The sequence below is a fragment of the Denticeps clupeoides genome, chromosome 20, assembly GCF_900700375.1.
Source record: "Denticeps clupeoides chromosome 20, fDenClu1.1, whole genome shotgun sequence".
In the NCBI taxonomy this organism is placed as follows: Eukaryota; Metazoa; Chordata; class Actinopteri; order Clupeiformes; family Denticipitidae; genus Denticeps; species Denticeps clupeoides.
The window spans coordinates 16,058,885-16,072,865 of record NC_041726.1 but is presented as its reverse complement, the minus strand read 5'-3'; the positions used below and the strand labels follow the sequence as shown (position 1 = coordinate 16,072,865).

At 42.2% G+C, this 13,981-nt stretch overlaps 2 protein-coding genes across 2 annotated transcripts; both read right to left on the bottom strand.

Moving 5' to 3' along the window:
• Positions 1-6,409: 6,409 nt before the first annotated feature.
• Positions 6,410-8,085, bottom strand: gdf6b (growth differentiation factor 6b). The gene is made up of 2 exons (XM_028964683.1): positions 7,878-8,085; positions 6,410-7,305 (listed from the first exon to the last, which is right to left on the bottom strand). Exons 1-2 carry the CDS (start codon positions 8,083-8,085, stop codon positions 6,410-6,412), a joined length of 1,104 nt encoding a protein of 367 aa, XP_028820516.1.
• A 4,485-nt stretch (positions 8,086-12,570) lies between these two features.
• On the bottom strand, positions 12,571-13,737 carry eny2 (ENY2 transcription and export complex 2 subunit). Its single transcript, XM_028963989.1, has 5 exons — positions 13,680-13,737; positions 13,509-13,592; positions 13,366-13,436; positions 13,196-13,270; positions 12,571-12,755 (listed from the first exon to the last, which is right to left on the bottom strand). Exons 2-5 carry the CDS (start codon positions 13,574-13,576, stop codon positions 12,679-12,681), a joined length of 291 nt encoding a protein of 96 aa, XP_028819822.1. The 5' UTR covers positions 13,577-13,592; positions 13,680-13,737; the 3' UTR covers positions 12,571-12,678.
• Positions 13,738-13,981: the final 244 nt, after the last annotated feature.

The window sequence follows — 13,981 nt, the reverse complement described above, 5'->3', positions numbered from 1 at the left end:
GGAACTAAATGCTGCCTTTTTTCCAGGGATGCATACAAAGTGGTAGATGCAGTACTGTCCCAACTTTTTTTGGAATGTGTTGCAAGGCTGAATGGCAAGAATGTATCAAATTATGTTGAAAAGAAAAAAAAAGAATTATTTTGTGTTCATACTGTCTGCAATTAAATCTTTAATTGTGTTTATCTGGGTTTGAATTTTATTTCTTGCAGCATGTTTGTGCATGGCTTCTTTCATGCTCCTGTTTTCAACAATATTTATTTAGTCAGTGTTTCAACATTTCCATATTCATTGTCTTCATTTTAAATAACTGGTTTAAGTCAGTTGACTGAATTCAAGGTGTACACGTACTTCTTTCAGTTTTGCATTCCATTATCCTAAGACACAGAGACTGATGCGAACTGACCTTCATGTTGGTGGAGGATTCCCTGTAGAAGATTCCTTGAGTTCTTCATCTGTGCACTGACTAGGCTTCCAGATTTTTATGGTTCTTCAGCCTGCTTCACCCCTAATTTTGGCGTTGGTCACCATCAGTAAGAAGACTAAACAAGGCCGCTACTGGGTAAAGTAGTGGACTCGTAACCGAAAGGCTGCAGGTTCAAATCCTAAACTGCCGAGGTACCATCCCCATACCCCATGGCTTCCCACTGCTTACCCAACAAGGTTGATGGGTTAAATGCAGAGGACACATTTTGCTGTGTGTCACTTTGTGTTGTGCTTGCTGTGCATCATAATAACAAAAACAATCGCTTTCATGCATTCCTCCCATATTTAAACAGAACATTACTGTATCTGTCATATCTTACATGTAACTTACATGCATGTATGTGAATAATGACTGCTGTTTAGTTTACTTAAGGTCACAATGCAAATGTCTATTTTTAGAGTTCATTAGGGCTGATCAGCTCATTCAGGGCAGATGTCAGACATAATTCGTAATCTGTCTGGAATGAAAAGCTGTAGAGTTTGAGGAATATTCCCTGTCATGTATTCTTCGTGATGTTTTGAGTGATATTTTGGAGTACAGGTGTTATTTGTGAATACACTGCTCTGCTGGAGATGGATAAGGAAGTGGCCCTGTAATTAGTAATCAGAATCCTGATCCGCTAAGATGCCACTGAGGTGCCACTGAGCAAAGCACCGTCCCCACACACTGCTCCCCGGGCGCCTGTCATGGCTGCCCACTGCTCACTCAGGGTGATGGTTAAAAGCAGAGGACACACTTTGTTGTGTGCACGTGTGCTGTCTTGCAGTGTATCAAAATGACAATCACTTCACTTTCATGTGTGAACCCATGTAGGGATGTGCATGATTACATGTGTGGTTACAGACAAGTGTTTTTAAATTAATGAACGTGTATAAAGAAGAAGATTCAGGGTTGGGTCTTTGGTCGTTTGTGATGGGATCTGGAGGGTCCTAAATAAAGATTACCCAGCATAATTTAATACATAATACATTCTAAAATATCTGTGAATGCAGATAATGCAGATGGGATCCACTTTATTGATTGACTGCTGCATTACTTACTGCATGGTGGGCCTTGTGCAGCTTTAAGCCTTTTATGAAGAAATGTTCTGTTTCTTACCCAAAAAAATCTGTATATTATATTAAATATAAGGTAAAGTTTTGTTGCTGAACATTGAATAAGAATGAGAAGAAACAGAAAATTACAAGGTGATGACTAAAACTGCATAATTCTAGAATTGTAAAATATTTGGAATACACATATGTACATTCTGTCGTGCTTCAAGTTTTTAACCTTCTTTGTAAAATGGGGGGGTGTTTGATAGCTTATCTGAGCCGAGAGAAAAACTCTTTAAAAACAAAATATGTTGGGCCACTTGAAAATATATTTTTTTGCGATAACCCTTCAATCCCCTTGCATGGTTTAAGAGGTGTAACCGGAAACACACCCACTTAAGGTACAGTAACTCTGTAATTGATCAAATCTGTGCACCCCCTCTTTACTGTGATAAGTACACAACTCCATTATAAACGATAAAGGGCAGCGCTTATTTTAACCCAATTAAACTCATATGGCTGCATAAAATAAAAATAAAATAAATAAAACGTGTTCAACAATAAAAGCTTTAATTCTTTCTCCAATTCAGAGACACTATAATATGTATTATATGTATATCTGTTTCATGTTTTCTTCTTTTTCTTTGTCTTTCTCTATTTCTCTCTCAAATACATTTTTAACACATCAGCAAATGATATAATGTTTGAGTATAAGGTCTTCCCCAGATTCTTTTATTTAAGGTTTATCTGCAGTTTGGACATCTATTGTCTCAAACACAGTACAATCCAACTATCATGACAGGACACCACTATTCAGTCTAATGACACTAAATACAAGGGGACTGGGAGGAACAATGGGCACCTACTGACACATTGACACATTAAGTAGTTTCAGAGCCATTGAAGTAGGATGGTGCTAAATGTCAATGTGATTGCTGTAAGAAAGCAGTAATAAAGCCGGTGTGCATACTCATGATGGAGGAAATAAACAGAGGCAGCAGTCAATGGAAATTAGGCAAGAAGCATTTTCCACGCTAAATACATTTATTATGCTTAATGTTACAATAAATATAACTGTTTTGTTTTATATTGGTTGTAGTACATTTTTTCTACGGTAATCAAGTCTGACATTTTGATAGTTAATGCTAAATTATTTTAATTTATTAAAATTAAGCATGAAGATTTCAGTTATTTTCATAGGTTTCATTTTGAGCTGTGAAGATATGCTGCAGTCATGGCAGTCTACTCTAGTCATTGCAATTTGGACCTCATCAAAGTCACACAAATTCCTTTTCTGCTTCCAACGTTCACCTTCAGGAACAAAACATTCCCATGCTGCCGAATATTATCCATGTGTCATGAGGAGTGTTGCCTCTTGCAAAGTCACAGGAATAAAAGCATTAAAATTGACCGAACATTTCTTTATTTTTTTTGTCCATGAAAACACAGTGAAAGAGCAAGGTGTAAATCTATAAACTTTAATGTGTGTTCACCACTTCTGTTGACTACAATTTTAGCCTAGGGCTCTGCCACAAAGGGCAACCTGGAGGTAATTACCACTAAACTAAGGCCTGTGACCTTTAAAAAAAAGTCTCCTTGTGTCCTGTGTCATTTCCTTTTGATGTCTATGCGTGATGATGATCTGTGAGTTCACCATCCAGTAAAGGACAAAACGGGCCAGGCATTTTTAATTCACAGCAGACTCACCGCATCTGTTTTGTGTTTCCTGCTCGAACAGCAGAGTGTTAGTGGCTGGTATCCGACCATCAATTCTGGTCAGACATGGTAAATGCTAATTCAAAGACATTTTGTAAAATTTGCTGTGACTCTATTTAGGCTCCTTTAATTTCCTCAGATTTCTGTTTTCACACAGTTCAGGTGGTTAGGGAATTAGGAGTGGTGTGGTCGTCACCACATTAGATTCAAGCTTACCCCTGCTGCCGCACGCCCACACACACTTATCACCCAATAATCACCCACCCAATAATCATACCGATCACCCAATAATGTCCCATTGCACTCCCCAATGACCTGACCATAAAACCCCAGTGTCCGAGCTTCACCCTTCAAGCCACCTCTGGAATGCTGACTTGCTCTCTCCTGTTCTGTGACCTTTTCTGGTGGAACCATTACCGCCTCGCCCTGGTTAGGTTCTGCTTATGTCAATAAGCTGACTGTTTTGCTGCACGTGGGATCCCCACACTCAGACCTGGTAATTGTTTCAAAATTCTGTCGTCCAGATGGATTCTCAGATAATATGGTAATGAAAGTGAAGTGATTGTCATTGCAGTGCAGTGTGGGGACGGTACCTTGATCTAGGGGACCTCAGGATTTGAACCCACAATCTTCCTTACCCCTTGGCCACCAATAAATATACAGCATACATGATCAATCATTATGAATGAGCTAGAAAATGTTCTAACAGGACTTTGAAAATACATCTGAAGATGAAGAACATAAAAATTCTTGGATCTTCAAAGGATAGGTTATTAGTTCAATCAGGTGAAGTACTTGTTACTTGGAACATAGGTGCCTGTAGGAACTGGAGTCATTGAGGACCAGCTAGAGAGCCCGGCTTCCGCAACTCAGCATTTCAGCTCCTATTTCACTTGAGCTTGAAAGGAAAAGTAGAAAGGCCACTGTGCATTGAAAACTGACCACCATAGAAGGAGAAGTCAGGAACACTCAAAACAAAGAAACATTGCTCCATCGTCCGGACTGGTCATGCAACAAATGAGGAATCTGAAAGAATGAGACATAGTAAAAATCCACAAGAAATGTCTCTTCCATGAAATAACACGTCACATGTCTCCATAACTGTGTGAATAATAAATAAATGTTTGTTGGAGTGATGTTCATGTATATACTAAAACTCCATGTGCACATGAATAATGGGACACATCACCTATTAGTCCGATTGGTGGATTGCAGTGATTGGACAAAATTGCTGGGTCAGACAGGGTTGTTTGGATTTGCTAAATTCGACTAAAATACGAAGGTAATCCCAATTCCAGGCACTGTAACATAATGTTTCATCATGATAATATGCCCATAATGTGATTTTAATATTGCATAATATTGCACGAACCCACTGTATAATATGGCTTTACAACTGTACTCCTGTTTTTACTCTTTATTTTTTATTCTGCATGCGTTTATCTTGGAGCTGAAAGGTCACCTCAGTTTGACTCTGGGTTCGAACAAAGACCGCCAGAAAAGAAAAAGCCACAATTACAATATGTAAACAGCCTATTGTGGTAATCGGGGCTGCAGCTGCTGGGCGAACTTCGTCTGTAAATGACAGCCGAGGCATCACACGCATTCCTTTACTTGTTGTCCCTTTCACTTTATAGCTTCCTCTGTCTTCACTGGATGTGTACCTTTCAAATGCACACAGTGTGCTGGGACAAAGGCACACTTGAACTCTGACCTCTCAGCAAAAAGCCACCATAATCTTGTGTTGTTTGGGGTTTTGGGTTTGAAATGAACAGGGGCCAGTCCCAGACTCCACTAATGACCCTTGAACCACACACACAGGTAGGTGAATTATCATGTCATCATTTGTAGACTAGATTAAACCTGTACACAAAATGTCTACTTTAGCAAGAATTCAACACTGAAAAACAATAAAACATATAGAACATTTACAAGATGAAAGTAAGAAACGTTGGCACCCAGCGAAATACTCACACCATAATCAACCATCCCCCATACACACACACACACAAACACAAACACAAACAGGCCACCCAGCATGAGATAAGCAATGTCATTTGACCCCTCGTTCACCTCTACTGCAATTATCGAAATCAATCATCAGCTAAAATGAATATAAGACTTAGATAAAGATTTTTTTATACAAATTTATACATGTATTTTAATATTTTCCTATGTGCAATATTCCATCTGTGTAGCATATATGCTGCGAGTTCCTTAATTTAAACACACTTAGCATATATGCTGTGGTATGATTGAATTTTTACCAGAAACAGATGTTTACAATCTTTTGCATGAAAATTGACCATGTAAGCAGTTTATATATGTCAGGGGCAGTGGTGGCCTAGCGGTTAAGGAATCAGAAGGTTGCCAAGGTGCCACTGAGGTGCACATCCCCACACACTGCTCGCCGGGCGCCTGTCATGGCTGCTCACTACTCACTAAGGGTGATGGGTTAAATGCAGAGGACACATTTCGTTGTGTCACCGTGTGCTGTGCTGTGTATCACAATGACAATCACTTCACTTTCATATACAAATGTGCAAGTTAAACACTGAAGCATGGTGAGGGATTTCATGTCAGCCATTCATTTTATTTTAGTTTTCTCTGTATGGGGAGGTAGACGATTGTCTTGCATCCTGCTTAAAAACAAATTATCACTTTATAAAATATAACTATATATAAATAGAAAATAAATGAAAATCAACCATATACAAGATATTGACATGTGAACCACAAAAGGAAGATGTAAAAATTATCAGTTTTTTGGGAGTAAATTTGGTAAGTAACAGTTCAACATGAAACAAGGACTCCGATGGAAAGTAACGTCAGATACAGATGCTCCTCCTCATCCCACACGGTGAAGGTCACCTGCAGCCACCGCCAAGTCCTCGTAATGCCTGTAGACCACGTTGTAGACCATGTACAGATACAGAAGCACTGTAGTGGTAGCCGAGCAGGTACGGAAGCGGATTCATAGCCGAAACATTCTGGCTTCAAATCCCAAACCGCCAAGGTGCCACTGAGGTCCCCTTGATGATGGCACTGTCCCTACACTCTACTCCCTGGGTGTCTGACATGGCTGCCCACTGCTCTCTAAGGGTGATGGCAAAAAGCAGAGGACACATTTCCTTATGTCATTTTCACTTCACTTCCTCCTCCCAAGTGGTAAAGGTCACCTGCAGCCGCAGGTCTCCACCGCCATGTCCTCATACTGCTTGTAGACCACGTTGTTCCCCCCATCGATGTACAGAATGCTGATGGGGCTGAGCTTGGAGGGCACGCAGCAGCTGGGCGGCACATTGCTGGGACTCATGGAGTTCATCAGCGTCTGGATGATGGCGTGGTTGGTGGGCTCCAGGTGGGACCTCAGTGGGAAGTCACACATGCCCTCGCAGTGGTAGGCTTCATAATCCAGTGGCGCAATGACCCAGTCGTCCCAGCCCAGTTCTCGGAAGTTCACCTTCAGCGGTTTCTTGCTGCATCTCGACCGGGATTTCCTGCCGTGCCGCTTTCCATGACGGTTCATGCTAATTGCATTGCGCCGCCCACGGCTAACTTTCCGGTGCCACCTTTGGCCCTTTGTTAGCCTTTTCTGTGGCCAGTGGAATCTGATGTTCTCCCGTCTCTCGTAGAAAAGACTCTGATGCTTCTTAGAACGGGTGAAGACAAGCAGCACCACCTTCTGCTGCTGAGGCTGACCACTTCTATGGAAACCCAGGTCCAGCAAGTTGATCTCACTCTCTGAATTATCAAGGACTCCCCTGAGCTCAAGACAAAAGTGCCTGCCTTGCAGGTGCTGCTGCTGATGCTGAAAGATCTCCCAGATATCTAGAACCTCCCACCTGGGCTTGTGGAAGCCCTCCAGGTCCAGGGTTTTGGAGGCAAGCAGGCGTTGAGACTGGCAGGAGACAATCTGAAGGTCCAGCAGACCTGCCACAGATGCCAGCAGAGATCTAGATACTTTAGTGTAGATCCTCAACTCAGCGCCCAGCTGCTCTGCTCTCCGGGACAGGGTTGAAATGTCAAACAGGTACTTCTGTCTCCTCAAAGGTGAGGTCACAACATCATCTGAAAGATAAAGGAAACATTGGTTCCAATATTTAGGGTACTACATGAAACGACAGGCTTTACGACTGCACCGAAACACATTTTTACAAACTCAGCACGTGAAGCACATGTTCTCATCCATGGTGATGTCAGCCTGAATAATATTCTTGATCAATAAATGATATCAGTAAATAAAAGTCATTTGATGGGAAGGCGTGATTGTTCAGTTTATTCAGAAGACATTTACATTTACAGCATTTATCAGACGCCCTTATCTAGAGTGACTTACAATCAGTAGTTACAGGACAGTCTCCCTGGAGCAACGTATGGTTAAGTGCCTTGCTCAGGGACACAATGGTAGTAAGTGGGATTTGAACCCGGGTCTTCTGGTTCACAGGCGAGTCTTACCCACTAGACTACAACCACCTACCAAGACAATTTATGGTTCCTCAGTACCATCTTGAAGGTCTGTGACAACTTCTCATGAAGACTACAAATTAGAGCAACTACAGCAGATTCATGTAATACTGCAATTCTATGAAATAATAACGATAGCTCATATTCATCCCATATGTACACATTCTTATACGGACCTTGTCCTTGGTCAACAAAACTGGTGATGGTGTTCGCTGCCTTGGACGCCTTGAAGAAACTCGCGTTCAGCCCCAGCTTCTCTGCGGCCGAGAAGGTCCTGTAGATGGACATCATGTACTCGTGCGGCTCCACGGCGGCTCCTCCGGCCGCGGAGCAGGAAATGTCCACAGCCGCGGCCGCCAGGAGAAGCAGGACCCGGACCTGCATGGCGGAGGCAGAAGACCACCGGGCTCCATCCCGAGCAGCCATTTAAATGGGAGGCGCGCGTTTATTGGGGGACTCGGAACTGTCGCCACATATGAGCGCGCGTGCACAACTCCTCCCCCGGGACGAATTTAGGACTTTTTATTAGAGATGTTCTGGGGGATTTAAAGTCAGATGAAGAACTTCTGGAGAACGTGCACAATTCCATTCTCTTTTCCGGAATTCTCATTATCTTACAACATTACGACTGCAATCATTATAAGACAAGTTCAATTCTTAATTGCCAGCATCTTCCTTTACTTCATTTCAGGCAAAAGCTTGAAACAGAAACAGACCTATAATTATGGAAGCGCACCAGAGATAATAAATGATTTTCTGCCAGGAGTCGGTTTAACATGTTTCATGCAAATAAAACACAGAATCAGCAAAACCTTAATCTTAGTTAAACCTAACAGAGGGTCTGAGAGGGCGAAAATCCCTCATCATTGTTGGGGGAGGCATTAGACAGTAACATTTTTAGGGTGAGGGGGACATAAGAAAAAGCTGCTGACACTTTTTTAAATGTCTCATATAATATTAAATAATATATTGTTCTTTATTAGTCCATATGCTACCTGACTACAGGTTTTTGGATGCTCTTTCTCTCTTAACCCAGCGTTAATAAAAACACATCATGCTGCTTAAGCTAACAATACATGTTGTCTATGTGAAACATGCCAGACTTCGCACAAAGGAGCTGACCTGTAGCTTTACGTGTCCTGTGTCATGCTTGTTGAACAAGTGTAGTTATCAATAATCAGTTTTAATTATTTTTAAGAAAAACACGACTGAATGCATTAAAAACTCCCATGATTCCATCCATGTGACCAGGAGCAACACGGTGATGAGCTAACATGCCTCCCATAAATTGGCAAGATGGCCACTGCCAGCTGCTCAGTCATTGATTGGCCTTCGTCAACTCGCCTCGGCTCGGCTCCTTCTCCACCTCAACTCGTAAGAATTATCTTGTTCATCTCCTCAACTCTCAACTCTTCCCTCTCATCCTGTCCCTTCCCCAATTCAACCTAGAATGCGAACGTCAACACCCAAGTGGTGTTGCGGCTCACGCCGGCTCTTGTTCGCAGATTAAACCAGAAAAAATGTACATGCCTCCTTGCGTCCAATCACATAGGGGTTTCTCATTCAATGAATGTTCACCATCTGGTCCAGAGTCATGATGCAAGGTTGCTGAAGGAGGAGGTCAGGTGTCTCCCCTGCCACGGGCTGCAGCACCACCTGCAGGACCTCCATGCTGCTCACAAGCTCTGCCTTGAGCTCCACCCACACCCAGTTTTTATGATGTTTTTCTCATCGTATTTCAGGATAGCTTGGTGGGAACATCCCTGTCATGGACTGGCATTGTGGAGTACTCTGGATACACGTTCAGACTGGAGATCACTGTTTTCCATTAACACATGAAAGTTTGCATCTGTTGTTATCTGTAAAAATCTTCCATGTCATTGCGTGTGTTGTGTGTTTTGTCCAGTGTTACCATGCATGCTTTGTTTCCATGTTTGTATTAAATCCTGCTTTATATGTAAAAGTCAAGCTATTCTCCTTGACAGGTTAGAGAATGTTGTTGGGATTAAGGGAATAGCCCTTGTATGGTTCATATCATATCTGACTGATCGGTATCAGTTTGTGGACATCAATGGTGATACGTCAGCAACTGAACAATATATAGAATTTTGAGGTACGAGAACAGAATACTGGATGCTCACCAACTTTCTTCTGTTAAACCCGGATAAGACAGAAGCTCTTGTATTTGGGTCTCAAGCAGCCAGACTGGCTGACTATACATCATAACTCTGGACTGTCTTTCTCTCTCACCTCTCAAGTACTGAAGTAAAGGCTCCAGGTGTCCTCATTAATGCAGGTCTCTCATTCGATTCGTATGTAGATAATATCACTAGGATAGCATTCTTTCACCTTAGAAATATTGCAATCTCAATGCACGATGCAGAAAAGTTGGTCCATGCCTTTATTACATCAAGGTTAGATTACTGCAATGCATTACTGTCTGGATGCTCTAGTATGTGCGTGAGTAAACTCCAGATAGTTCAGAATGCTGCAGCCAGAGTTCTAAATAGAACTAGAAAATGTGACCACATCACCCCAGTCTTACAATCACTGCAGTGGTTACCCATCAAATTTAGGATTGACTACAAAATCCTACTTTTGACCTATAAAGCTCTAAATGGTCTCGCCCCGGAATACCTGAGTGAACTCTTAGTCTTCACGACCCACCATGCCCCCTGCAATCAACGGGTGCGGGGTCACTACTGGTACCCAAAGTACCACAGCTGGGAGCAGATCCTTCTCAAATCGAACTCCACAGATGTAGAACAGCTTGACAGAGAAGGATTTTCAGGGATTTTCAAATGGTCCATCATAGCATCATATTGGACACATGTCCAATATGATGCTATGATGGACCATTTGAAAATCCCTGAAAATCCTGCCTCCTCCTTCAATGTACACCATGACACTGCACTTCTCCACCTCTACAATTGTAGGACTTTTGCTCTTATTGGACAAACATCACAAAACCTGCACTGACACCATTTGCAGGCTTACTCTACCCTGTAGAGTACTCTGCCCTCACTCTGTTTCAATCCTTCCCAAGGTTTCTTCCTTTCTCCCTTTTTTTACCTCTACTAACTGTCCGTGAGACTATCTAACTACGATGAAGGTGCTGCTGGATGTGGGGGCTGTTTGGTACCTGTGTAAAGTTTTGAGACATCCAAAAAAAAAAAAAAAAAAACATTTCAGGCCTGCCACAAAAGGACCTGCTGAGAATATTTCAGCACATATTCTGGGGGTGGATGCTTCTGACAGATGTATCCTGGGGTCTTGGGCACCTTCACACCAAAGTTCATGTCACAACCTTGGGGTATGACGAGGCAGGTGAACAGCAAGGAGTACGAAGAGGTGACGAGATGACGAGGAAGAAGAACGCAATCGCACGACGGGGATCCCGGACCGGAGTAACCCCTTTCGGACCAGATCATGACGGTTAATTTGCTTTGGTCCAAATCAGTAGGCGGGTTTAAAATATTTCATCATTTGGTTCAGTTCCCTTTTACACAGGAAAAATCCAAATGAATCCACATTGATGGAGATCCTTCTACTGTAGTTTGACCAGATGCATTACTGTCTGGTTTGGGAACTGCACCGCATCGAACCGCAAGACCCTGCGATAGCTGAGAAGATCATCGGAGTCTTTCTTCCCTTCATAACGGACATTTACCACACACGCTGCATTAGAAAAGCCACCAGCATTATGAAGGACTCTACACACCCCTCACATACACACTTCACCCTCCTGCCATCTGGAAAAAGATACCAAAGCATTTAGGTCCTCACTGTCAGGCTGTTCCATTTTGCACAGCGGTATTTGTACTATTTTTTACTTCGCACATTTATTATTCATTTCACTAATTTACTGCTAGTTTGTGTTACACTAGCACTACCTGTGTCCCGTTTATACTTTTATGTAGCCAGTTTGTCGATGTTGTACACATGCTCTTTATGTCAGTATGTAACTTGGTTTGAATGTTACATGTAGCACCAGGTTCCAGAGAAAGTTTCTCGGTGTACTGTAACATGTATGTAGCTGAAATGACAATAAAGCTCACTTGAAATTGAACTTGTCCAGGCAAATGATATGCTTGCAGGTCTGGCCCATTCCATAGATTGTTTTACTGACTCCTTGTGTGCAGACATAGTGAATTCATGATTATTTACTTTCGGAATCTGCAAGGTGTTTTTTAGTGTATCTCTGTAAACATACATCAAATCAAGCTTTAAAATGAATTATGATCAACTTGTCTCAAAATGTGTGATTAATTTATTTTAACTGACTAACACTGTCTGCTCTTCACCCTTTGATATATGCTGGCAAATTTGCAGATGGTCATGGATGTGAGAGAAGATATCTTAGTAACTGCAGGATGTATAACTTCTGCAGATCTTTGTGCTTCATAGAATTACTGTGTTTGAACTCACAAGGCAAAGGATAGAAACATTAGTAAAAGTAAAGTGATTGTCTTTGTGAAGCACAGCACACGGTGACATAACAAAATGGGATTAGAACCGGCAACCTTCCGATTAACGCTGACTTCTTAAACAGCAATGTGTGTGTGTGTGTGTGTGAGAAACTGTAAATACTCATGATTTCTACTAAATCCTTCCCATAGGGGCTGTAAACGAGAATTACAGCAAAAGGCAAACAGGAATCAATTTTATCCATTTTTTTCTTTGTTCCATCCCATAATGTGAAGGTAAACCCCTTGCTGTCTGTTCCCATGGCAACACAAACAGGTCTTGCAATTAGCTATAATTCCTCCCAATATATATCGTGTAGATCTAGAATAAAAATCAGTAAATGTCTATTTGCCTGGCACCAGTTCAGTAAAGCCGTGGTGGTTGGAAGAGAAATCACATGAATTAAGAACATCTGCTTTATTATCCAAACCATATTACAAACAGTCAACTCAATGAAGAAAAAGAAGGAGCACACCTGTCACCTGACCCTAAACAAGAAAAACCCGCCGCTCACAAAGCGGAATGCTGAGCTAGAAAAGCCCGTATTCTCTGCAGCAGCTCCTTCTTCACGCTGTCTGGAACAAGCGCTGCGGGGACAAAAAGAGATGTTACGATCCGGAAAGTTCCAGAACTTCAATTCATCACAAGCATCCCACCAGTGTCTGCAGAACTGAGGTATTCTGGCTGTTCACCAGGTCTACCAAGGCTGAGCCTTATGAAAACCAGTTTCCAAAACTTCCCGTCTGGCACCCAATTCACGATGGATTTGATTGTCTGAACACCAGTGAGGATGTATGGACCTCGGCAGATGAAAAACCGCCGGGAAGCGCCTCTATAGTTCTAGAAGCAATTCAACTGTGCAGAGGCCCTTGTTCTGTTTTATTTATTCAATGAAAACATACTTTTTCATTAAACCCATACTTCTGATCGTTAAAAAAAAAAAAAAAAACGTTGAATTGGGCAGCACAGCCAATGGCAGACTTTACTGTACACTGTAGTGCAGTAAAACATTATGGTGACCAAGTACCTCTTCCTTTTGGTGTGATTTCTGTGACAAGGTCTTCCACGGTCACGTGCTCCAGGCCCTTTTCTCGTATTACATCTGCATAAGAAACAAAACACATTTCTCCTGGAATCGACCTTTTCGGTGAATGCTGATAAACCGGGATGGATGGATTAATGGATTGTGGGTGCTACCTTTGCAGTGGGCTTTCAGCTGATCCCTCCAGCCACACTCCACCAGCTTCGCTCGGAGAAGCTCCTTCAGCCTGAAGAAGACGCGACAGATGAGCGTTCGGCCGGCCGCACCGCCACGCCAGGATCTGGACAGACATACTCACCGCTCGCGTTCCCCCATCTCGATCAGCTTCTGGTTTATTGCCGCCCTCATCTGCGCCTCTTTGCTCATATTTCACGCCTGAACTCTGCAAAGTGGAGGATGAGCGGAGACATGCAGCCCTAATTACCCGGGTGTTTTTCAAAAGGGTGAAGAATCCTCGTTGTTTACTTACCGAAGGACGCTGCTTCTTTTAGAAGTACATTGGTGCCACGCCTAAAAGTTCCGGCGACACACACAATGAGTTTAACAGTTCCGCTCAGCACTCGCTCATTGTTATATGAATCAGTTAGCCAGTTAGAGTGCTAGGATATGATTTTAAAGTAATATATTTTCCGAAAGTATAAGAATTTAGTTATTAGTACTAATATCTCCTCGTATCGATGTAACAATAGTAAAAAAAAAGACTACTCAAAAAACAAAACTCAATTTCCCACAGTTCATAGCTCTTGCCAACGAAGATGTCCGTCTAAAATG